Genomic DNA, 23,436 nt, shown 5'->3' with positions numbered 1-23,436 from the left:
GTCCACAGCTCAGCATGGGTCCGCAGGGCCAGCGAGGGGCATGTCCAGCTGATGTCTGCTCACACTCAGGGCCCTCAGTGCTGGGGCTGCAGAAGCCAGCAGGGAGGAGGGACTGGGGGTGGCCCCGCTGGCTAGGGGTGTGAGCCCCTGCTCCTCTATGCTAGGAGGGGCTTCAGTGCCACCCAGACCAGGACTGGTGAGGTTGGCTAGCACGGGCAGCTCAGGGACAGTGCAGTCACTACTGAGAGACAAACAAGCTCACATCTACCCCAGACCTGCAGGTTGGCCTTTTGCTCAGTTATGTTCACAAGTGGTTGACACAGCTCAGGGCTCACCTCCTCTAGGAAGCCTTTCCTGATCAACCTCCTCCTCCCACCTGACATCTGGGTGAAACAATAACAGGGAAAAGTTCCTCCATGCAGATCTACTCTGTACTGTCCATGTTGTCACAGCTCCTGTAACATAGTAGGTTATGGGGGTCACTTGTCTGCCTCACGCACCAAACTGTAAGGTCCAGGAGGGCAGAGCCAGGTCTAATTCATCCCAGTCCCAAAGACTCAACACAGCTTCTGGAAGACATAGATGTTCAGTATATGCTGAATGAACGAATGAATAAATGAATAGAGATGCTGAAGGTACAATCCAAGGAAGCAGAGATTAAGTTGAATTAGACCAATTTTAGAGATTTTTTTTTTACCATCACATCAAAAAGAATAAAATACCTAGGAATAAACTTACCTAAGGAGACAAAAGACCTGTATTCTAAAAGCTATAAGATGCTGATGAAAGAAATCAAAGATGACACAAACAGATGGAAAGATATACCATGTTCTTGGATTGGAAGAATCAATACTGTCAAAATGACTATACTACCCAAGGCAATCTGCAGATTCAATGCAATCCCTATCAAATTACCAATGGCATTTTTCACAGAACTAGAACAAAAAATTTTAAATTTGTATGGAAATGCAAAAGAACCCAAATAGCCAAAGCAATCCTGAGAAAGAAAAATGGAGCTAGGGATTTCCCTGGTGGTGCAGTGGTTAAGAATCCTCCTGCCAATGCAAGGGACACGGTTTCGAGCCCTGCTCCAGGAAGATCCCACATACCGTGGAGCAACTAAGCCCATGTGCCACAACTGCTGAGCCTGTGTGCCACAACTACTGAAGCCCGCATGCCCAGAGCCCATGCTTCACAACAAGAGAAGCCACTGCAATGAGAAGCCCGCGCACCACAACAAAGAGTAGCCCCCGCTCGCCACAACTAGAGAAAGCCCGTGTGCATCAATAAAGACCCAATACAGCCAAAAATTAATTAATTTAAAAAAAGAAAAACAGAGCTGGAGGAATCAGGCTCCCTGACTTCAGACTATACTACAAAGTTCCAGTAATCAAAACAGTATGGTACGGTGGACACTATAAAACTCTTAGAGGAAAACGTAGGCAGAACACTCTTTGACATAAATTTCAGCAATATATTTTTTGACCCACCTTCTGGAGTAATGAAGATAAAAACAAAAATAAACAAATGGGACCTAATTAAACTTAAAAGCTTTTGCACAGCAAAGGAAACCATAAACAAAATGAAAAGACAACCCACAGAATGGGAGAATATATTTGCAAATGAAGCAACTGACAAGGGATTAATCTCCAAAATATATAAACAGCTCATGCAGCTCTCTGTCAAAAAAAAAAACCCAATCAAAAAATGGGCAGAAGATCTAAATAGACATTTCTCCAAAGAAGACATACAGATAAACAAAAAAACACATGAAAAGGTGCTCGATATCACTAATTATCAGACAAATGCAAATCAAAACTACAATGAGGTATCACCTCACACCAGTCAAAATGTCCATCATCAAAAAGTCCACAAACAGTAAATGCTGGAGAGGGTGTGGAGAAAAGGGAACCCTCCTACACTGTTGGTGGGAATGTAAATTGGTACAACCACTATGGAGAACAGTATGGAGGTTCCTTAAAAAAACTAAAAATAGAACTACCATATGATCCAGGAATCCTACTCCTGGGCATATCCCTGGAGAAAACCATAATTTGAAAAGATACATGCACCCCAATGTTCATTGCAGCACTATTCACAACAGCCAAGACATGGAAGCAACCTAAATGTCCATCAACAGAGGAATGGATAAAGAAGATGTGGTACATATATACAATGGAATATTACTCAGCCATAAAAAAGAACGAAATAATGCCATTTGCAGCAACACTGGATGGACCTAGACATTATCATACTAGGTGAAGTAAGTCAGACAGAGAAAGACAAATATCGTATGATATCACTCATATGTAGAATCTAATTTTTTTAAATGATATAAATGAACTTATTTACAAAACAGCAACAGACTCAGATTTTGAAAACTTATGGTTACCAAAGGGGAAATGTGGCAGGGGGCAGGGAGGGATAAATTAGGAGCTTGGGATTAACATACACACACTATTATATATAAAATAGATAACCAACAAGTACCTACTATACAGCACAGGGAACTCTACTCAATATTCTGTAATAACCTATATGGGAAAAGAATCTGAAAAAGAATGAATATATATATATGTATACCTGAATCACTATGCTGTACACCTGAAAATGACACAACATTGTAAATCAGCTATATTCCAATAAAATTAAAAAAATAAAAAACAATGAGGCCCAGGACAGGGAAGTGACTCTCAGCTAGCAGATGTTCTGGAGCCAGAACCCAGTCTGCTGCCCCCTGGCTCTGCCCAGAAAGAATGGACAGCAGGATGAGTGGGCTGTGGAAGGACCTGAGGCCCTGCCCTAAATCCCCAGCCTCTCTAGGGGGCGGCAGCCAGGGGTGGCTGGCTGGTTCAGGTCTGGGGTCCCAGCCCTTACCAGGCCACATGGGGCATTCTGCAGTGTCACTGTGAAGGTGCCCGAGGAGCGGCTCTTGGCGAGGATGTACTGACACGTGGCAGGGAACGTGTAGCGGCGGCCATCAAAGGTCGTGAAGTGGATGTCGCCAGTCACTGAACACTCGGCTGAGGGGCAGAGAAAGGCAGCTAACCCAGGGGAGCTGCCCCACAGGGAGTGCCTTGCCCTGCAGCTCTGAGCATGAAGAGAAGACGGCACCCTGTCCTCAGGTGTGAGGGCAGTGTCTGGAGCCCTGCCCACCCCCCCAGGCCTGTCTGAAGGGAGATGCAGCCCTGCCCCGAGCATCTCCCTCTGACAGGAGACCAGGCCCCGAGCATGGAGACCAGTCTCGGTCCAGGCCCCCCACGCTCAGGAAGGAGCCCATGAAAAACCCTCCCTAACAGGGGTGGAGCAAAACCCCTTAATCAGGCAAAGCAGCTCTGAGGAAATGAAGAGGGGCGTGCTGAGCCGATGGAACTGAGTGACCACCCCACGCCAGCAGCAGGCCTGGCCCCCAGCGCTTCCTTGCCCTAAAAGCTGTGGGACTGGTAGGGGGTAAGGTCCAAGATGGGGCCAGACATACCTGGGCAGACAGATGTGCTGCACAGCCACTTGCCCGCAGTGCATGTGCTGAAACACAGAGACCAGGGGGGCAGGGGCTCACCCCTCCAGGACTAGGATAGACGTCGGAGGGTTGCAGCGTCCGCAGAGCTCCTCCCCGCCCTCAGTTTTCCCAGCTCTAAAATGGGTGATGGAGATTCCACCCATAGAGTGGATATAATGAGATCTCCTGACTCAGAGATGCTGAGTGAGCGCTCCCATGTGGTCAGGCTCCCAGATCCTGGAGGGGCAGCCCTGAGGGAAAGCCCCAGAAGTCACCGCCTCCCCCTTCCCCTCTCCCCAACAGTGGACACAGACCAGGTGTTGCAGTCTTCTTTCACCACAGAACCAGTTGGGTACAGGGTCCCGTGGAACTCACAGGGACACTCAGCTGGTGCCACGCAGCCCCCATCCTCGAAGATCAGCCCTAGGGTGACAGCAAAGGCCCACTTAACTTACCTCCATTCTTGTTCACAACCCTTTCGTGGCTCTCCAGGGCCTGTGAAAAACAGCACCTCATCCACACTCTTTCACCATCCAGCTCACTTTCAAACTTTCTCCTGCATAAATGATTAATCCCCTGTGAGCAAATAACCCCACTTCCAGACCTTTCTCAGAGAACAACCCACCCCAAACAAAATGCATACTGACTAGCTTCTCCTCCCCACCTCTCAAAGTCTGTCACTGCATCTAGAACCAGCTTAGGTGCCACCTCCTCCAGGAAGCCTTCCCTGACATTCTCTCTTCTTGAAATGAATCCCTATATCTCTTCTTGTCTGAACCGCTGAGCTGGTCCTCACCAGATTATGCCTCAGAGTAGAGTCATGTGTGTTAAGTGTCTTATCACAGCAACCTGATTTTGATCCCTAAAGTCAATGACTGTATCTTTATATTTTTTATCCTAACCCCCAGCCTAGCCACGTGAGCTGCACACTATAGATGTGCTGCAAATGTGTATACCATGAAAACAGTATGTGGATGAATGTTTAAACAAATGCATGTGTGATAAATGAATAAATGAATGACTGAATGACTTGTCCTCATCTACACACCTTAAAAAGCTCAGTCCCAATGAAATTAAACACCCTGATGAACCTCTCAAGAGCCACAGTTCTGCCCCTACCCTCACCTCCCTTAAGCCATCCATTCATTCATTTATTCACTTATTGCTCGTTCCTTCATTCATTCTGCAAACAAGCATCCTCTGAGCCCTTGCTCCATGCCCATCCGTGTCAGGCCAGGAAGAGGCTGCCAGGCACCCACACCACCGCTCGCATACCGTCGGGGCAGTAGCAGCCATCCACACAGGTTATCTCGCTGTCCACGCAGGATGCCCGGGGCTGGCAGGAGGCGGGGCAGCAGGCGATGCACTCGTTGTAGATAAAGGCCTTCTCCTTGCAGTGCACCGCTTGCAAGGAAGGGAGCAGTATGGCCTGACAGCTCCCTTCTGGCCCCAGCTCTGCCAGGACCCACCCAGGACCCACCCCAAGCCCTGGGGTGGGGGGGTGGGAGGGCTTTGATTTTCCTGATTCCCCTAGTTCCAGTGGGAGCATCAGGTGACCAGGAAATTAGTGAGAGCCTGGGAGATGCTGAGAGCCAACCTCATCTCACTCGGTGGCCCCAGGCCAGTCCCTCCCTCTCTGAGTCTCAGTTTTCCCATCTATCACATGCAGATGCAACCTTAGGGCTTAACGCTCTGATAACTGTGGTTCTCAGCAGGACAGGACATTGAGCTGAGGCCTGGGAATGCCACCCACAGCCCCAGGACAGAACTTGTTGGAATCCCTCCCTGCCCACCACCAGGCTGCACCTACCGCATGGCCGGAGCTGGTTCCTCCACCCCTGCAGGGGCTGACCTGCCTGGGCACATGCCCGGGCATACTCTGCCAGCGCCCGGCACCAGGTGGCTTCATCACCCGCTGCTCTGTGCAGGGAAACCGAGGGTCACACTGGAGTGAGATCCACCCTGTAGCCAGCCCGCCAGCACCCGATAGAGACCGCCAGGGCTCAGGGCACCCTTCCTCGCCACGCAGCTGGGAAAGGGAGCCAGGGAAGGCAGCTAGGTATACAGACCCTAAGCTGGAGGCAGGAAACCTGGGCTCTAGTCTCAACATTGCCCCTGACTTACGTGACCCAGAGCGGGTCAGGCCCCATTTCTGGGCCTCAGCTGAATGGGGAAGGTCTGTCCTATGCAGATAAGAGTATCAGAGCTTTGGGAAGCATATCTGTTAGGGTCTGGGATCATCAAGCTCAGTGGCCCACGTGATGAACTCCCACCCCAGACTGGGAGAGGTCTCCCTTCAACCCAATACTGCCCGCCCCCCCCGGCTCCCCACTCACTGGCAGAGATCGCTGGTACAGCTGGCCGTGAAGGGCAGAGGGCTGACATAGGCATGGCAGGCATCAAAGGGGGGCCGCAGCAGTGCCTCACAGCGGTCATACACACCCTGGGGCAAGGGCCAGGAGCCAGAGCTGGGGGCTGGCAGGGCCAGGTAAAGCCCTCTGACTTTGCCAGTCCCATACAGCACCCCAACTTGAGCCCGAGGGAGAGAAAGGGCCGGGTAGAGAGCAGACAGAAGGGGCATGGGCACCAACAACCCTGGGCCCCTGCAGCCAATGACTTCCCAAGAAGCAGAAGGAAACCAACCTAAGCCAGACACTAGGGTGGGGGTAGAGGCTGGAGTGGGGGGCTCTCCCCAAGATCCAGACCTGCATGGTTCCCAGGCTCTGCTGCAGGCACGGAGGGCGAGGCAGGGAGGAGGTCGTGGGCCCTGGGGGCTGGTTGGGGGCCCGCTCCTGCCAGCTGTGCACAAATTCAGCCACATCTTCCGTCAGCTTCCCTGTAGGGGAGAACTAGCATGAGCACAGGTGGGGAGCCCGAGGGGAGGCAGATGGAGCCCAAGAGACGCCAAGAGGAAGGCAAGGAGCTGTAGAACCCAGCCTTGAGCTCCCATCCCAACCTGCATTTCCCTACGGAGCCATTCTCCTGAAAAATCCGTGTGGTAAGAACAGTCAAGAATGCTCAAGACCCTGTGAGTTCCCTGGAGTAGATCCCTGCTGCTCTAAACTCTGGAAAGCAACACCATGCAATCGAAGGAGAATGAACGTGTGAGCCTGAACAAGCTCCCGTACCGCTCTGAGCCCGAGTTTCCCCACATGAGAAACAGGGCAAAGGGTCCCCTTGTGAACTGACTGCAAGGACTATATGAGACCATGTGGGTAAAGTGTTCAGTGTGTCGTGGCTGCTCAAAGGTGTCACTTCCCTCCTGGCCAGAGTCACCATGATGTGGCCTGAACCCTTCACTTTAACTTCTTGCCACTCCTGCTGGAGCCTTTCTCTTCCGGGCTCCCTCTAGCCCTCTGTGCCCTGCTGTCACCCCAGCCCCCTCCATCCCCCACTCACCTTGCAGGGTCAGTGCCACCTAGCAAAGTGCCCATTAGAGCCTCACACAACCCCAGTAGACATTCTCATCATGGCTGTTTTACAGATGAGGAAACTGAGGTCCAGAGAGGTTAGAAGATGCCTGAGGCCACACACTTGGAAGGGGCCCCTGGCCTCCCAATGGGTCTTTAGTGCCATGACCCCAGGGTTCGGTCTCAAGTCCCTTTCCACCCCTTCCAGCCTGATCTATCCTCCATCCCCACCAAAATCCCTTGGAGGCCACCTGCCCTGCACCTCACCATAGCTGGTCACCAGGTCGTCCTGGGGGTCGGCATTGTTGTTCCCACACAGCCCATGGGTCCAGCCCAGGAGCTCTGGGCTCATCTTAATGTAGACAGCCGAGGTGCCATCCCAGGCCAGCGTGAAGGCCGACTGATGTCGCACGAGGACATAGCCAGCAAGCCGCTGCAGGCGCATGCTCCCCATCACATGGGGCAGCTGGACCCTGCAGGGCAAAGCCAGAGCTTCAGGGCGTCCACACCACCTCCACGAGCCCAGTCCCTTCACCAGAGGGCCCACCATCCCCCACCTGAAGGACCCACCACGTACACAGGACCTGCCTCACCCCACGGCCACTGGTACCACAGGGTGTGAGGTCCTTATCTTCCCTGCCCCTGACTTCTTGGGTGCCTGGAAGTCCACCATCAGAAAAGGGTTCTTTTGTTTTCAGAGTTTTAAAGTTGCTTTTTAAAACTGCAATCTTCTGGGACTTCCCTGGTGGTCCAGTGGGTAAGACTCCATGCTCCCAATGCAGGGGGCCCAGGTTCGATCCCTGGTCAGGGAACTAGATCCCACATGCATGCTGCAACTAAAAGATGCCACAACGAAGATCCTGCGTGCCGCAACTAAGATCCAGTGCAGCCAAAATAAATAAATTTTTTTTTTAAATAAAATAAAATTGCAATTTCCCTTGCTATCTGGAATCACAATGAGGGCAATCATGGGATTCTGAGCACTAATAGTGGTGGCTTTTTATACCAAAATTATTGATGTATCTTTTATTGACAGTGCTTCAATAAACAAAGTGCAGTTAGTAAAGCGAAAAATAAAATAAAATAAAATTGCAATTTTCTTGGCAGGGATAAATCTTAGAATGATTGAATTTGCCAGTTCCTTTCTCCTAGACAGGAGAGGTGGTATAAACAGATACCTATTTTGCTTATATTTTTGGTGGGGAGCAAGAAAGGAGTAGGAAGAGAAAAAGAAAAAGGCAAGAGAGAAGACAAACAGGGAATGAAAGAAAAGATGCAGGGCTACAGCAATCTTGACACCTTCCCCATTTTACCGGCACAGGCTCGCCTATCCAATCTGGAATTTGGCAACTTTCACCCGGCTGGAAATTAGGAGGAAGACAAAGGAAGTGTCTAACCAGCCAAAGCTAGTACCAAAAGATCCATCTACCAATGCTTCTTTCACAGGAGAAACCCCTGGGCCTTCACTTCTACACCCAGCCCCAGAAAGCTTGGTTACCCAGTGTCCAGGTCTGAAGCAGGAAATAAAAAAGGGGAGAAGGGTCAGTGCAGGAAGGTCCCCCTGACAACGTGAAGTGACAGTGGACAGCAAGGGAAGGAAAGGCCAGTGAAGAAGAAATGCAAGAAAGATTTCAGGAAGGACCACAGTCTGGGGCCTTTTGGTGTAGGAAGCTGGGACTTCACCCCTCGAGTGGTCCCTCAGGCATCCCTGATGTCCCAACAAGGTAAGTGACATTCAAAATGAGCCCAGGCCATCAGAAAAGGGTGAAAGTGTGCTCAGAATCTGCTCTGAGAATGCTTCAACTATGTATGATACACTCAGGAAGATTTCCTTCAACTTGTGAAAGAAAAGAAAATTAAGCATGCTTATAGTGGTAAATTCTCAGCTATCTGGAAACTCTGCTATTTGCCTGAAAATCCACTGTCTAGAAATCCTGACAGTTCCAGAAAATTGTGAGGGACTCTTTCTGCAAACCCAGCTGACTAGGAACCCAGCTGGCCTGCCAGTACGCTTCTGCCCTGGTGTGCTGCTGTTTGCCCCCTGAAAACAATTTCCTTGAGGCTTGAGAAGGGAAGATGCTTACTCATCCACCACCACCCATGCCAGGGAGTAGGGGAGCTCAGGGCAGAAGATGTTACAGTTACCTTATGCCTCCATGGGTGACCTCCTTGGCCAGATGGATCTCCTGCTCACCCGCTAAGAAGAGGCTGACAGACCTGGAGCAGGTGTAGGGGAAAGAGCCACACTGCGGGTCGTTGTGCACCTGGTGGGGGAGAAGGGGCGGTTTGGAGGCCAGTGTGCAGGTTCCTGCCATACACCTGGCCCCGAGCTTCAGTTGTGGGCCCAGGGGCACCCTGTTGAGCTTCCATTAATGCCAACAGCCTGCCTGCTGCATGCCAAGCTCGTTTCTTCTGTGATCTCTCCCAGTCCCCACAATACCACAGGAAGGTCAGAGCTCTCATCATCTGCATTTCAGAGAGGAGGCAACTGGTGCTCAGAGAGGTGAAGGGACACACACAGCCAGGATTCTAATCCAAGTGTGCTGTCTCCCTATTTCCAGACTTTTCTGTTTATCCATCCCAGGTTATCCCATTGGATTGAAAGCCCAGTTACACGCTCACACCATCTCACACTCATACAAACCACACACACACACACACATCTCGTATGTATATCACAGGGCACTCTCAAAGCACACACTATAAACACACACTCCTACCACAACCCTGGCAGATACAGCCTAGCCCTCCCCTGCACACACAGGCACACATGTCACTCCTGTGCTGCCTGTCACATACATGTCTCCTCTGCCCCCTGCTCAGACAGAACCTATACATCCAAGGTCACAGGACCCAAGGAGGGGAGGGATGGGGTTCCCAGAGTTTAGGGAAAACTCTGAAAATGTCAATCTGTCAAATGTGGAAACCCGTCCCATGAGTGAGCAAACCTTCCACTAGGGGCTTCCCTGGTGGTGCAGTGGTTCAGAATCCACCTGTCAGTGCAGGGGACAAGGGTTCGAGCCCTGGTCCGGGAAGATCCCACATGTTGCGGAGCAACTAAGCTCATGCCCCACAGCTACTGAACCTGTGCTCTAGAGTTCGCGAGCCACAACTACTGAGCCTGCCTACCACAACTACTGAAGCCCGCGCACCTAGAGCCTGTGCTCCGCAACAAGAGAAGCCACTGCAATGAGAAGCCCGCGCACCGCAATGAAGAGTAGCCCCCGCTCGCTGCAAGTAGAGAAAGCCTGCGCACAGCAACGAAGACCCAATGCAGCCATAAATAAACAAACAAACAAACAAACCTTCCACTAGATTATCATTAAATGTGGTTAAGCAGCCTGGAGCCATTTCAACTAAAAGTGGGACCTGTGAAAGCCATTCCACAGTCTAAATATTTTTCAAACTTTTGTGACCATGACCCATAGTGAGAAATATATACACATATAAATAAAACAAAAGTTTTACAAAATAATATTACCACTATTAATGTGTAATGCATCCTTATGATATTTTCTATTTATAGTCTCTTTTTTCTTTCTTTCTTTTTTCTTTTTAGGCTGGTTATGACTCATTAAGTTCATTTCATAACCCATGAATGTGTGGCATCCCATTGGTCTAAGTAATTGTGACATATCCAGCACGAAATGACACAGTCATGATGTGTGATATCCATGATACCCCGAGGCAAAGTGGGGAGAGTTGGTCAGGGTTCCCAGTGCATCAAGGGCACAGCCCCCAGGCAGCCTCTTGGCAGGTCTGTGCCTGAGACAGAAGGGGCACACCCAGCTGGCAGAGGAATGACACTGAGCACCGGGATCTCCCCTATCTCCCAACCCCTTGGCCTTAACTCCGCACTGGCCAAGGTGCCCTCCAGCAGAGCTGGCTCCCCACGTAGACTCTTCTCCAGGTAGAGAGCTGTGCCTGCAGGTGACTGCCCACTTGACACACAGGGTAAACGTGAAAATCAGGTCTGCCCGACAGTGAGTCTCACACGTGTTCATATACCAGACAACTTCTACTGAGCATTAATCCAGGTACTGGGAACAGCAGTTGAAAAACACACTTCCTGCCTAGAAAGCTTATATCTGGAGAGTAGGACCAGAAACAGACCTTTGTAAGAGAAACACAATGACAGGGTAATGATGCAGAACTTTGGTTCCGCAGAAAGGAGCCCCTGAGCCCACTCAGGAGGTCAGAGCATGCAGAAAGGCTTCTTAGAGGAGATCACCCTAAAGGGAGTCATCCAGGACCTCTACCATTTCCCCTGTGGCACCATGCTCTTTCTTATCTAAGGTCCGTAGCACCCAATGTTCCATTGGCCTAGAATGTTCTCACATCCGCCCCCACCCCGACCCCTTCACTTGGCTAGCTCTAATTCATTCTTCAAATCCCAACTTAAATATCACTTCCTCCAGGAAGCCCTCCCTGATCACTATCCTTCCCAATAAGCAAGGTTAGGTTTTCCGTCACATGCTCTTCTAGCATTCGGAACTTCTCTATTGCACTCAGTTGCATTTGAAATGATTCATTTGACTTGATGTCTGTTTTCCCCATTAGACTATAAGTTCCATAAGGACAGAGACCACATCTGTGTCTTTGTTCACAAAGCCAGCAACAGGCCTTGTGGCAGGAAAAGAGTATAATTACGCACTTAATAAATACTTGGTGAGTGAGAGACTAAGTGAATGAATGGCCAGGGGCAACCAGTAATGGGTGGGTGAGTGAGAACCGTGGAGCCCTCAGCTCACTCCAGGTGCAGATGCCCTGGGCGGGAGCTGGGAGGGGAAAAGAAGGTGCCAGCCTCTCTAACCATGACAAGTAGATCCCAAGCCAGCCCAGCCTTCAGGGCCTAGCGGAACCTTCCTAGACAGGCAGGGCAGGGAACGCCTCACCTGGACTGAGAAGGTCTGCCCCTCGGGTTCATGGCGCCCCACCAGGGTGTAGCTGCCCTTCCCAGACAGGTAGTAGTAGAGGCCGTCAAATGTCTCCACGTGATGCTGTCCCCACGCCCGGCAGATGCTGTCCCGCTCAGGGCCGACATTGTACACTGAGCCAGAGAAAAAAGAAGCTGCCTGTGTAGCAGCAGTCGGCACCGAGCCAGAGGCCGGTGGGTTCCAGCCCTGGCGGGGCCACCCCCACTCCCCTCCAGCCCAGAGCCCCACGCCTCAGGCCCGCAGATTCCCCTGTACCCATGGCCCCTCTCGGAGGTGGGATGGAGCCCAGACCCACCCATCTGGCAGCGCGGCCCAGTGGCATTGAAGCGTCTGCAGTCGCAGAAGGCCGGGTGCACACACTCACCCCCGTTGAAGCAGGAGAACAAGTCTGCAAGGGAGACAGAAGGCACCTTCCCGTCAAGCCAAGATTGGCAGAACCCATCGAGGCAGCACCTCCCTCAGGCTGGAACCCCAGGCCCCAGCCCTCCCAGAGCTACATGGAACTCAAATCCCCATCACAGGTAGCCCCAGCTTTCCTCAGTAGCTAGCTTTAATGGCGGCAGGAGTAGGGCACCTCAGACGGCTGCCCCGCCCCATCCCTAGCAGGCTGTGGGGTGGGGTCTCAGAGTACCTGCCTTCCGTATCTACCAAGTGGCCCCCAGGCCAGCCCCACCTAGGCCTTCAGCTTCCTAAGCTAAAAGTTCTTGGCCACCAGGCAGGGCAGGCAGAACTACGAACATGCAGCATGTGGGGTGAGCAGGGAGACTGCCCAGAGATCTTCATGTACTGCTCTTCCTCGCTGTCCCATAAGCTCCAGGAAAGAGTCCAGGGCGTAAACCAAGGGAAGGGGAGGGGCCGCACATGTGGAATGTAGTGGAAAGGAAGGCCACAGAGGATGAGAGGACAAAGCAGAGTGTAGTGAAGGAAGGAGCCATGATGTGAGAAGAGGGGCCACAGACAGAGGCCAGATGAGGGGAGAGGCCATGGACACAGGACAGGCGAAGGGAGAGGCCATGGGCATAGGACAGGGCAAGGGGAGAGGCCACAGAAAGTAGAAAGAGGCTACAGACACAGGGTGACGTAGAGAGGGAAAAACAACCTCTAAACAAGAAGCTCGGTCTCTCTGGAGTCAGACAGTGTGAGGCAGACAGACGCAGAGCCACGGTCATCAGGACAGGATACTTCCTCAGCCAGGAAGGAGAAAGCAGAGTGGAGCTGGAGGCTGGGGCTGGGGACGGTGGAGACACCCCATGCAGGGAAAAGAGGTCCCAGGAGGCTCCGAGAGGAGCCTGGGCCTGCGCTCACAGGGCTTTCCGCAGGCCAGGGCCTCCCCCGGGCCACAGGGAGGGGCACTTACAAGATGGTGCACATTTGGCCCGATGGAGTCGCCTTTCCCAGGAAGACATGGCCAAGGAGTCCAGGGCTTCAGCCTCCTTTTAAAGACAGGAGACGAAGAGAACGCAGTCAAGGGCTGACCTCAGGGAGCACAGCCTTCCCGGCGGTCACAGCCCTTTCTGCCCCTCAGCTGGAGGGAGGCAGGCCCTTTGCCGCTAGGTGCCTCAGTCACCCCACTTCCCCAGACCCCCCTCTGAGAGGTCTGCAAGGCAGGATTTTCAGGCCTGCCCTAGGTCCGGAGGAGTGAGGCCTGGTTTACACCCTCCCAAGTGGCGTCGTGGTGGCAGGCTGGGGAGGCCTGTAGCCTGAACACACCCGCTGCCCTCCATGCTCCAGTGTGTCGTTCCCCGCCCCCCCCCCCCAGCGCCTTCCCTCCCTAGTAAACCTCTGTGTCCTCCACAGCCTGGAACAAAACCCCCTTGTCTGGAGAACAAACACGACACCTCCTCACCACAGAAACCACATGGGGCAGAGCTAAGAAACAAAGGCAGCCCCTCACCCCAGGGCAGGGGGGCATCCCCCGGTCCCCCCACCTAACATTTTGGATTCTTCTAACAGCAAACACAGTGCCTCACACATCACCACCGGCTGTCCTCAGAACTCAGCTCTGAGTCAGGACTCTCCCTGATAGCACACATCCGAGGACACAGGCAAAGCCCTGTGAGACCCTATATCCCAGACCAGAAGCCCCAATGCACGGTCTCCAGAGATACAAAGCATCTGAAATCAGGGCTGCCCGAACATCACGTGTGTTCAGTCACCACACGGCTAGCCATCCTCTCAGGACTCCAGCCCGAGGTGTCTAACGTGACGTCACCTGGGACTGGGACCCTGGGCACAGCAGGCTCCTCCCTCTCAGGACCTCAGCCCCCTCATTTGTACAACTTCCCAGACGGGGTGCCCGGTCCGGCCCAGGGATGGTGAACGGGAGCACGTTTTCTTGCTCACAGGGCCAGCGAGGCACAGACCACACTGAGGGTGCTTGTCTCACATGTTTTCTCCCTCACTGTCACCTCTGCATCCCCAGGCTGAATCCCCAGCCTCTAGCAAAGGACTTGGAGCACAGGAAGTATGCAGAGCACCTGATCCCTGGAGCCCAACCCCAGCTCTTTGCACCTCCTGCAGGCACCCACCCCCTCCCCCTTCACTGTCCTGCTGACCCCCTCGGAGGTCACTGGCCCTCCTCGACCAGGTATCAGTGTTCTCACTCCCTGGTTCCTGGGTCCTCCCAGCTCTCCTTACTCTGTAGATCCAGGCTGAGCCCAAGGAGTCAGGCTTCCCACCCTGGTAGTAGTCGGTCTCACAGGGCCTCCAAGACCACTGGCAATGGAAGAGAGCAGCCGGGGAAAGGCTCATCACCAACATCCCCCAGGCCTGCAGAGCTTAATTCAACTTGGTCCCTGTGCCTCTCCCCTCCTCGCCCTCCTCTCCCCCAGATGTGGCCCCTGAGATCGGCCTTGTGAGGGTAAGACAGCCTGTGCTGCAAAAAGTCGAGGCCATTTTCTGGGGAAGAATTTTAAATCCTGTCCAAATGATTCATCTTCAGTATAGATCAGGAGTTCTTAATCATTTTTATGCAATGAACCCCTCTGACAATCTAGTGAGGCTTACGGGCCCCTTCTTGGAATAAATGTTTCTAAATACATAATATAAGACATAAGATTACAAAGGAAATCAAACATATTGCAATGCATTATCAAATATTTTATAAAACTGGGTGACAGTAATATTTGTGCTTCTTTATTAATACGTTAAATCACAAGACCAAGCATCAGGCCGTATCACTGCCAGAATCTGGGGGCAGTGAGCCATAAATGAGATCTGGAGATAGCAACAATGATTGCAAGGCGATAGGAAAATATCTGTGATTTCTGCCGGTGACAGTCACAGACACTGTTATTACGCTGTGGTCTGTAGCCTCTAGTAATAATTAAAGGGAAGGCTAAATTTCAGTTCCATCGAGGAACAAATGCATTTTTCCCCCATCCAAGTTCATGGACTCCTGGTCTACATCATCAGTTCTCTGGAGAATGGCTGAGCTCTATAGAGTGAGGCAGCACTGAAATGAAGGGTGGTGGTCTACCGGTCTGAGACCCCCCTCCCTCACTGAAGAGGGCACTCCAGGCAGAAGCCCTCAAAGGATCCCCAGGTTCACTTTCTAACTAGTAGCCTCATTCCTCCCCACCCTCCCCCCACTCCAGCAGCGTTAAAGGAGGGCCATTCTAACCCCTTGTTTGCTCTAAGGAGTAACGTGAGAAACCTACTGGGGTTGCCAGTAGGTTGGTCTAGATGCTTCCCCAAGGAAAAGAAGGGGAGGCCTACCCTGGAATCCAGCAAGGAAAGAAGCCCACTAGGGGAATGAGATGCTTGGGGAAGGATCGTTACCCCACTAAAATACAGGGATTCCTGGGGTCTGGAGGGGCGTTCATGATACGGGGGAACAGGCTGGCTCCATCCGGAGACCTTGCTCTGCTGTGCCCTGAGGGCCCCGGCAAATCATTCACCTACCTCAATTTCCCCATCTATAAAAAGAATGATAAAAAAATTTTTAAATAAAATAAAAATAAATAAAAAGAGTGATGACATTATCTTTCAATTCAAACTGTACCTGACTGTGATTCTAAAACTTGGGGTCTGAGGAAATGGGCAAAAGAAAAAAAAACCCATATAATCCAGACATTAGAAAATAAGCATGCCCTTAGTAGATGCAAACCATTAGATACAGAATAGATAACAAGGTCCTACTGTGTAGGACAGGGAACTATATTCAACATCCTGAGATAAACCATAATGGAAAAGAATATAAAAAAGAATGTATACATATGTGTAACTGAGTCTCTTTGCTGTACAGCAGAAATTAACACAACATTGTAAGTCAACTATACTTCAATTAAAAAAGAAAAGAAAAGAAAAGGAAAGAAGTATGCCGCCTCCTACCTTGGGGTCTTCATATCTATTTCCAAAGGGCAGGTATTTGGGACACACTGTTTTCTTTTATAAATGATGCTCCCATCCTACTGGCACAAGGAGCTCCCCACAGCTGATCCCCAGAGCCAGGGTGCGTGAACTGAGGCTCGAGATTCTCTGGGGGACCTGGCTTCGGGTGGGCTGAATTTGTAACGTGTCCGTGGTTGTAGAAAGGAGGCGAATGCAGGCCAGGATTAGAAAGAAAAATTGAGTCACCTGATCCAGAGACCGAAGAAGTTTGGCAAAGAGAGAGAACAAAGCACCACCTCTCCCTAATGCACGGAGGAGCTGGGGAGGGCAGGCAACAGTGAATGGTCAAGACTCAGAGGATGGTAGTCAGGGATCTGTTTCTCAACCAACCCTTCCTTGCAAACCCCACCAGGTGGCCCGGCTTTTCTCTCTCCTCTCAAGGCAGCACTCCTGGGGCACTGCTCAGGGATGAAGAAGGGCCTCTGACAGGGTTTAGACCAGGCAGGGAAAAGAGACTACACTCTCCCAAACTCTCACCTTCCTACTTTCACCAAGGGAAGGAAAGAGCTCAGCTGTCTCCTGATAGCACCTTTGTGCCCTCCTCCCCTAAAAAACAATTTTTAAATAAATAAATAGATAAACTGGCTGCAGGGCCCCAAGAGATTAGGAAGGTGGGAGTAGAGGCATCCTATAAATTTGCATACTTCAAACACATTCTAGGAATCTTGTTTGTTCCCTCTGAATAACTGCAAAGACACCCTTCCTGCAACCTACAGAGCTCCCTGCCAGCCTCCAACCCAGAGAGAAATAAGCCCCTGCCCAGTGAAGCCTCCCTTCCCCAGGCCTCCCCTTACCTGGCCTCCCATCACTGTTGTAGCATCCCCTATGGCAAGGATCGCCTCCTGATGGCTGTGGCTAGATGAGAAACAAGCCTGGCATGGGTGAGGCGATAGGAGTGGGCCATGCCTCCCCACCACCCCCAGGCCCATCCCACCCTCTGTGCTAACCCCTGGGGTCACCCACGCCAGGAATAAAGATGGAACCAGTGAGTGGGGCAGCACAAGCTCTTGCCTACTCACCTGGGATCCTGGGCTGGCTCAGGCTGCAGCTCTGCATTGCCCCAGGGTGTGGGTGCTGCGGCTGGGGAGGGGGATTACTCTCTACTCAAGCGACGCCTCCCACCACCCGCTCCCCACCTGCTAGGAAGCCTCTCTCACACCCCATTCTCTCTCCCTGCAGCCTTCTCAAATCCTTTCTCCCCCTCCCTGGCGACTCTTCTCCAACAAGGGTCTCCCTCCTCCTTCCCACTCTCTGTGCCCCAGTTCTCTCTGGTTCCCCCCACTTGGGTCTCTTCCACCCTGCCCAGCTTGAGAGCCATTCCCCTGGTTGTGGCTGACCTTTCTTTCCTTCTGCGGTCCCTCTCCCCCGACCCACTCCCTGGCTGTCCCCCTGCCCTCCCTCAAACCTTCTTTCTTTCCTGCCTCTCTCCAACTTGCTCAGGCCCGTCCCCCTAAACGTTCCCCCAGCCCCCTGGGGTCCCCTAGTCCACACCCGTCTCACCGAGAGACTGTAGCGGCAGGGACTCCCCTGCCGGCTCACTCCGGGGCAGCCAGACGCAAGCGACTAGCAGGCAGAACGCGGGCGCCGGGGCCCCCATAGGGGCACGCGGGGACTAGGAAGCCTGAGCGAACGGCCAGGGTCCCGAGTGCCTCTCCCGCGAAGGCAGGGTAACACCTACTCGTAGGAGGCCGCCGTCCCTCTCGCTCTCTTGCCCTGGGCTTCCCTTCGCCCCGCCTCCCAGGCTCTTGGCTCCGCCCTGAGCTAGAGTGACAGGACTGCCCAGCTCATTACCATAATTTAGGCGCCTGGCCGTGGCCCCGCCTTTGCCCTTCTTGGCGTTAGGCTGCACCTCCCCAGGGGAGGCTGGATTCAGATCACTCAGCCCTAAGTCCCTTGGGGGAGCAAGGAGGCAGTCTGTGCAACTTCCAACATCCCTTGCTCCTCAGAGATCCCTGGCTCTGGAACCTGGGTTTCCGAAGCCCCTAACACCAGAGACCCAAGATGCCGGTATGAGTCTGGTCCTATGCACTCCTTTTACAAAGGTCCCGGGACATGCTACTCCGTGGTCAGTGGCAGACCAGGGCTCAGGCCTGTGGAGTCCTAGCCTGTGCTCCCACCACTCCCCACTACAGCCTCCTGAGTCCCCAAGTCCCCACCCTACCCCCAGTTTTGAACACCTCTAGAGAATGGATCATGGCTTAATCCTCTGTATGTCCAGCACTAGCTCAGGCCCCAGCTTGGGGAATGTTGACTGAGTGACAGAAGTGCCTCACATTCCCATATTATTGCTCCCATCAAGGCCACACTTTGACAAAACAACTTTAATTTTGTGAACAAGATACCCTCTCTGTCCAGGGGGAATTTTAAAATGGTAGAAATGTAGGCCTGAGAGCCTTGCGAAACTTTGTATCATTCACTTGGCCAACTAAGTGCTAGAACATCGACTAGATGCCAGGCCGTATAGATGATGATGATGATGATAATGACGATAGTGTTGGCCTTCATAGGCCCCTGGGCAGCGGTATACATTTGGGATACATTCATTCATTCATCCATTCAACCAATTTGTTGAGCATCTACTCCTCGCCACACATTGTTCTGGGAATAAAGTGGTAAATAAAGCACACATAGCTATCCCTATTGTGGTCCGTGCGCAGGTTGGAAGAAGAATTTCCAGACACAAAGTATTTTAGAAAACAGTGAGTTTATGGAGAGCAAAGAGCAGAGTTAGTGAGGGGCGCTGAAAATACAGCAGGTCAACTTCCTGATAGACCAGGGAGAGGCAACCCCCTTTGTGCGCTAGCAGTCAACTTTTATAGCCTGAAGACAAAGAAAATTCCTGCTCACAGGATGGCATTAGGTGATTGGCCAGGGTGCTACAAGGTTGCTACCTGGTGAATATTTTACCTAATATGGAGTTGGGCCGGCGAGGGGAGGGGGGAGGCGGTGAGGGGGGCTGTCCGGTTTAGATTAGGAGAGCCCATGTCAACAATTGCTATGGGAGTTCGGTTAATTTCAAGTTTTTATCCTCGTCCTTGATGTAGGATGTCTTTGATGTAGGGCTCTACAATCCCCACACAGGGTATTTGAAGCCACAGGGTTAGATGGGAAGATGAAGAGGAAAGAGCAAAGGATGGAGCCTTAAAGAACACTGGTTAAGGAATGGGTGAAGGCAGGGCTGTCTTAGAGGAAGCTTGAAAAGGAACATTCATGATGTAATAGGGAAGGACAAATCTGACTCCATATTGAAGCTGTTTCTTTTACTTTAACCTTTGTATTCTATTGCTTTTGCTACAAGTTAAGAATGTTGCCAATTGCCTGAAATATACAGGATAGCCCATTCTCAAGCCTCTGACCTTTAAAGGTATAACACTTTCCCATTCATATAGAAATAAAAAGTTTCAGAACAGAGAATAACATTTGTCTTGTTGGACCTTTATAGGAACATTGTGACCCAGACCTACCTGGAGGGCTATAAGAACAAAGAATTCCGGCACCAAGAAATTTGCAACCTCACCCCTACCCCTTTCAGTATAAAAGAAGCCTGAATTCTAACTTGGGAATGATGGTTCTGTGGGATACTAGTCCACCATGTTCTTGGTCTGCTGGCTTTAAAAATAAAGTTGCTGGGGAGGGGGAAGGGTAAGCTGGGACGAAGTGAGAAAGTGGCATGGACACATATACACTAACAAATGTAAAACAGATAGCTAGTGGGAAGCAGCTGCATAGCCCAGGGAGATCAGGTTGGTGCTTTGTGACCACCTAGAGGGGTGGGATAGGGAGGGTGGGAGGCAGGTGCAAGAGGGAGGGAATATGGGGATATGTGTATGCATATAGCTTATTCACTTTGTTATACAGCAGAGACTAACACAACACTGTAAAGCAATTATACTCTGATAAAGATGTTTAAAAAATAAAATAAAAAAGTTGCTGTTCCTTGCCCCAACAACTCGTCTCGCAATTTATTGGTCTGTTGTGCAGTGAGCAGTTCGAACTTGGACTCAGTAACAATGGGAGAGGATAATCAGGACTCAGTTTTATCCCTAAAACCGAGAGGGAAGCATTTAAAGAAGAGAGTCTGCAGGGGGCAGTGGTCATGTAAAAGAAGGATTGGGGTGCCAGTGGATGGCATTCCCCTCATAAGGGCATTTGCTGCTCGGCCTGGATTCTATATACGAAATAAACAGCCATATGACATAGTTACGAAATGCAGAAATCAACAAGGCAAGTTGGAGGGGAATATATTTTGTGTGTCTTTCCTGGGCCTCTGAAAATCTCACAATTCTTTTATCTCTGACCTTAACTAGTTAATATGAAGGGGAGAACATGGATGATATTTTAAGGTTCTTCTCCAGGAAGGATTTATATCTTAAACTAGGCAATAATTTAGCCCAAATAAAAATAGTCTGCTGACAAAACTTCAGCTATTGGTGGTGGGCTGCAAAGGAGGGGGTCTTTAGGTGCCTCTGAAGTTACAGTTGTTCACTGATTTGGGCTGCTGTCCACCTCCTGTCCCCTGTCCCTTGACATGGTGCAAACAGGGCAGGCCCTGACCCTGAGTTAAATCCAAGAACAAGCGCCATAATTAAAAGTGCCCACTCTTTCCATTCACGTCTGTTTTTATCACCCCTCTCCTGGCCCCCTCTTTCCTCTCAGTCTGTCCCAGGGTTGGTTCATCATTATCTTTGCACCCCAGCCCTAGACCTAGGAGTCGAGCAAACTTTGGTTGAATTGAATCAAATGAACCAGATGGGGCCTGGGCCCTGGGTAAAGGTCAGCTGTAAATCAGGATGTCATTGCCAGGCCCTTCTATGCTTCATTGTGTGTGTGTGTGTGTGTGTGTGTGTGCGCGCGCGTGTGTGATTGGAGGGGAGCTAGGGAACGTGGGAGGGGAAGTCAGTTAAGAAGGGGCACTCCCACCCACTGGTTCACCAAGGAATTCACAAAGAGAAGATGTCTTCCAAGTGGGAAAAACCCACAGAGGAATGCACACTGAAGGTGAGATGCCTGGCAGAGGGTGACAGACAGTTTCCTGAGATCCTTTCCCTCAACTGCGTGTGTTTGGGAGCCATTCCAAGAGCAGCGCCAGCCTCAGGTCCAACCACTGGTGCCACCATCACTGACACACACTCCAGCCCACTTGCTCCAGGGCGTCAGTGAGAGACGACGCGATTCAGGACGTGGGCCTCCCGCCTCCCCGCGGCCCCGCCCCGCCCGTCCCAGGTCCCGCCCCCTCCCTCCCAGGCCCCGCCTATCAGGGTCTCCGCCTCTGCCGGCTCGGGGCAACCAAGCACCGGCACCCGAAGGAGCTAGTTGTGTAGCAAGCGGTTCTATCTGGTTCAGCCATGGACCGGAAGGTGGCCCGAGAATTCCGTCACAAGGTCAGAGCTGCTAGGGGCCCCTCAAGCGCCCCGGACCCCGGAGTCCGGGGCGGAGTGGGTGGGAAGTGGACACCCTCGGCACCACCCCTTGCTTTCCCAGCAGGGCCTGGGGCTTTGGGTGGGCTGGGACCCCGAAGGTCATTTGGTTGCCAGCAGGGATCCCCAGTGAAATGAGGGAGGTGCACTGGGACTCCAGGTATAGGAACCACTAAACTGATCTCCTTAAAGTGTCCTTTCTCTTTCTGCGCTCCAGGTTTGGGATTTCTCTGGGGTTAGGATTCCTTCCAGTCTTGGCCTGAGACAGGATACTTCTCTGAGATAGCCCATAGTGGGCAAACCCCCTCCCTCCCGGTGCTTCCAGCTCTGGGCTGTTGGAACGTGTGGAGAGGGGTTGGGGTAGTGACTGAGAGGTGAGGACTGGTAGAGAGGGGAAGTGGATGCTTCCTTCTGTCTTTTGACCTCAAAGTTCCAGTTCGAAGCACTCCAGGCAGCCCCCTCCCCACTTAAGGGCATTTCTGGCGGCCTGAGAAGTAGCTGAGGACCCGGGGCTGGCCAGGGGGCAGTGGGAGGAAGGGAGGAGGCTCAGGCAGTCGGCCAGAGCCTTCGGGCTCTCCCCTGGTGTGTCCCAGTGAGGGCCCTCATTGGTGGCCCGGGATCCTCAGAGACCATCACGGAAAGCTACTGGATTTCACCCAGGCTTTCCAGAACTGTTTCCAGAGCTGTGCAGGAGTCACTGAAGCCCTGAGGTCAAAGAGGACCATTTGAACCCCAGCCCTAGACCTAGGAGTCAAGCAAACTTGACAAACCCCAGTGGACCACCCCACCAGGCCTGAGGATGCCTCAGAGCCCAAGGATAAAGGCAGGGGTGTCTGGAGCTACCCACAGGCCCTGCCTGAGGGACGGGTGACAGTACCTTGAGGCCTGCCCAGAGGGGCAGTGTCTTTAGACCAAGCCAACCCCCTTCCCAGGCCTGAGGGGGCAGAGGTCAGGCAGGCAAGGTCAGGACGCTTAGCCCCTCTCTCGCCACACAGAGGCCCAGGGGAGCCCAAGGAGCCAGCCTGTGTGGAGGCCACAGGGACTAAAAGCCAGGGGCTTGGGGCTAGGGGCCGACAGTCAGTTGTCCATTTAAGAAACATGTTTTGAGCACCCACTCCGTGCCAGACCCCGCCTGTGCCCTCAAATGGCTGGTCATGTGGGTGGGAGGCAGACCCTACACTAGTAACTACCCACAACTGGGTGCTGAGTGTTGGAATCAAGGTTTGGTGGGGGGACAGAGAGAGCAGCTCATACTGGTGGAAGTCTTCTGAAAACGAGGCCTTGGGATCCCAAGGGTGAGAGATAACCGGAAGTTCAAGCAGGAGTTTGGGGGCTGGCAGATAGCAAGGGGAGTGTGAGACAGTGTTCACCAGTGCATCCTGTTGCAAAGGGACTTGAGGGGAGAAATTTCAGCCGCTGAGGCCGTTGGGTGAGTGTAGATTTCAGGCAACCCACTTTGAAAGAGCACAACTGCCCGTCCCCCACCCCAAGATGACTCAGGCTTGAATTTCAGTTTCCTGCCCCTGGGCTGAAAATAATGTCGGGTCCTCTTTTGTCTTCTCTCATGGGGTACTTTTCTCTGCCTCTTTGAGAGAATTATATCTGGAGTCCCTGGTGTCTGACTCAGCCCCTGGGTTAGCCCCTATTCCTCTTCCACAGGCCCCATGGGCTCCAAAGGGCCTCAAGCCTCTGTGTTTCCACTGCCCTGCTCTTCCGCATCACGAAAGTCATTACCTATTAATGCCCCTGTGTGAGCAGGCAGGGCATGCTGGGCAAGGCCG

At 52.1% G+C, this 23,436-nt stretch overlaps 2 protein-coding genes across 5 annotated transcripts in view; one reads left to right on the top strand and one right to left on the bottom strand.

Moving 5' to 3' along the window:
• OTOG (otogelin) overlaps positions 1 to 17,835 on the bottom strand; it is a gene marked incomplete at both ends in the record, with an annotated part of 84,947 nt that extends 67,112 nt beyond the window's left edge. Inside the window, 15 exons of the mRNA XM_082845002.1 lie at positions 2,878 to 3,023; positions 3,479 to 3,525; positions 3,814 to 3,922; positions 4,775 to 4,903; positions 5,310 to 5,419; positions 5,836 to 5,942; positions 6,205 to 6,335; positions 7,177 to 7,382; positions 9,055 to 9,173; positions 11,805 to 11,959; positions 12,142 to 12,234; positions 13,204 to 13,279; positions 17,033 to 17,093; positions 17,258 to 17,312; positions 17,739 to 17,835. Coding sequence (XP_082701128.1) covers positions 2,878 to 3,023; positions 3,479 to 3,525; positions 3,814 to 3,922; positions 4,775 to 4,903; positions 5,310 to 5,419; positions 5,836 to 5,942; positions 6,205 to 6,335; positions 7,177 to 7,382; positions 9,055 to 9,173; positions 11,805 to 11,959; positions 12,142 to 12,234; positions 13,204 to 13,279; positions 17,033 to 17,093; positions 17,258 to 17,312; positions 17,739 to 17,835 — 1,641 coding nt within the window. The remainder of the gene's footprint in view (positions 1 to 2,877; positions 3,024 to 3,478; positions 3,526 to 3,813; positions 3,923 to 4,774; positions 4,904 to 5,309; positions 5,420 to 5,835; positions 5,943 to 6,204; positions 6,336 to 7,176; positions 7,383 to 9,054; positions 9,174 to 11,804; positions 11,960 to 12,141; positions 12,235 to 13,203; positions 13,280 to 17,032; positions 17,094 to 17,257; positions 17,313 to 17,738) is intronic.
• Positions 17,836 to 21,544: 3,709 nt separating this feature from the next.
• The window catches only part of USH1C (USH1 protein network component harmonin), a gene marked incomplete at its 3' end in the record, with an annotated part of 50,956 nt that continues 49,064 nt past the window's right edge, over positions 21,545 to 23,436 (top strand). For all 4 annotated transcript variants that reach the window (XM_082845344.1, XM_082845346.1, XM_082845345.1 and 1 more), the window contains exon 1: positions 21,545 to 21,619. In XM_082845344.1, coding sequence (XP_082701470.1) covers positions 21,584 to 21,619 — 36 coding nt within the window. In that variant the 5' untranslated portion in view covers positions 21,545 to 21,583. The remainder of the gene's footprint in view (positions 21,620 to 23,436) is intronic.

This window comes from Leucopleurus acutus (genome assembly GCF_964270905.1).
Source record: "Leucopleurus acutus genome assembly, chromosome: 8".
NCBI lineage: Eukaryota > Metazoa > Chordata > Mammalia > Artiodactyla > Delphinidae > Leucopleurus > Leucopleurus acutus.
The sequence above is the reverse complement of the archived record's forward strand: the minus strand, read 5'-3'. Positions and strand labels throughout refer to the sequence as shown.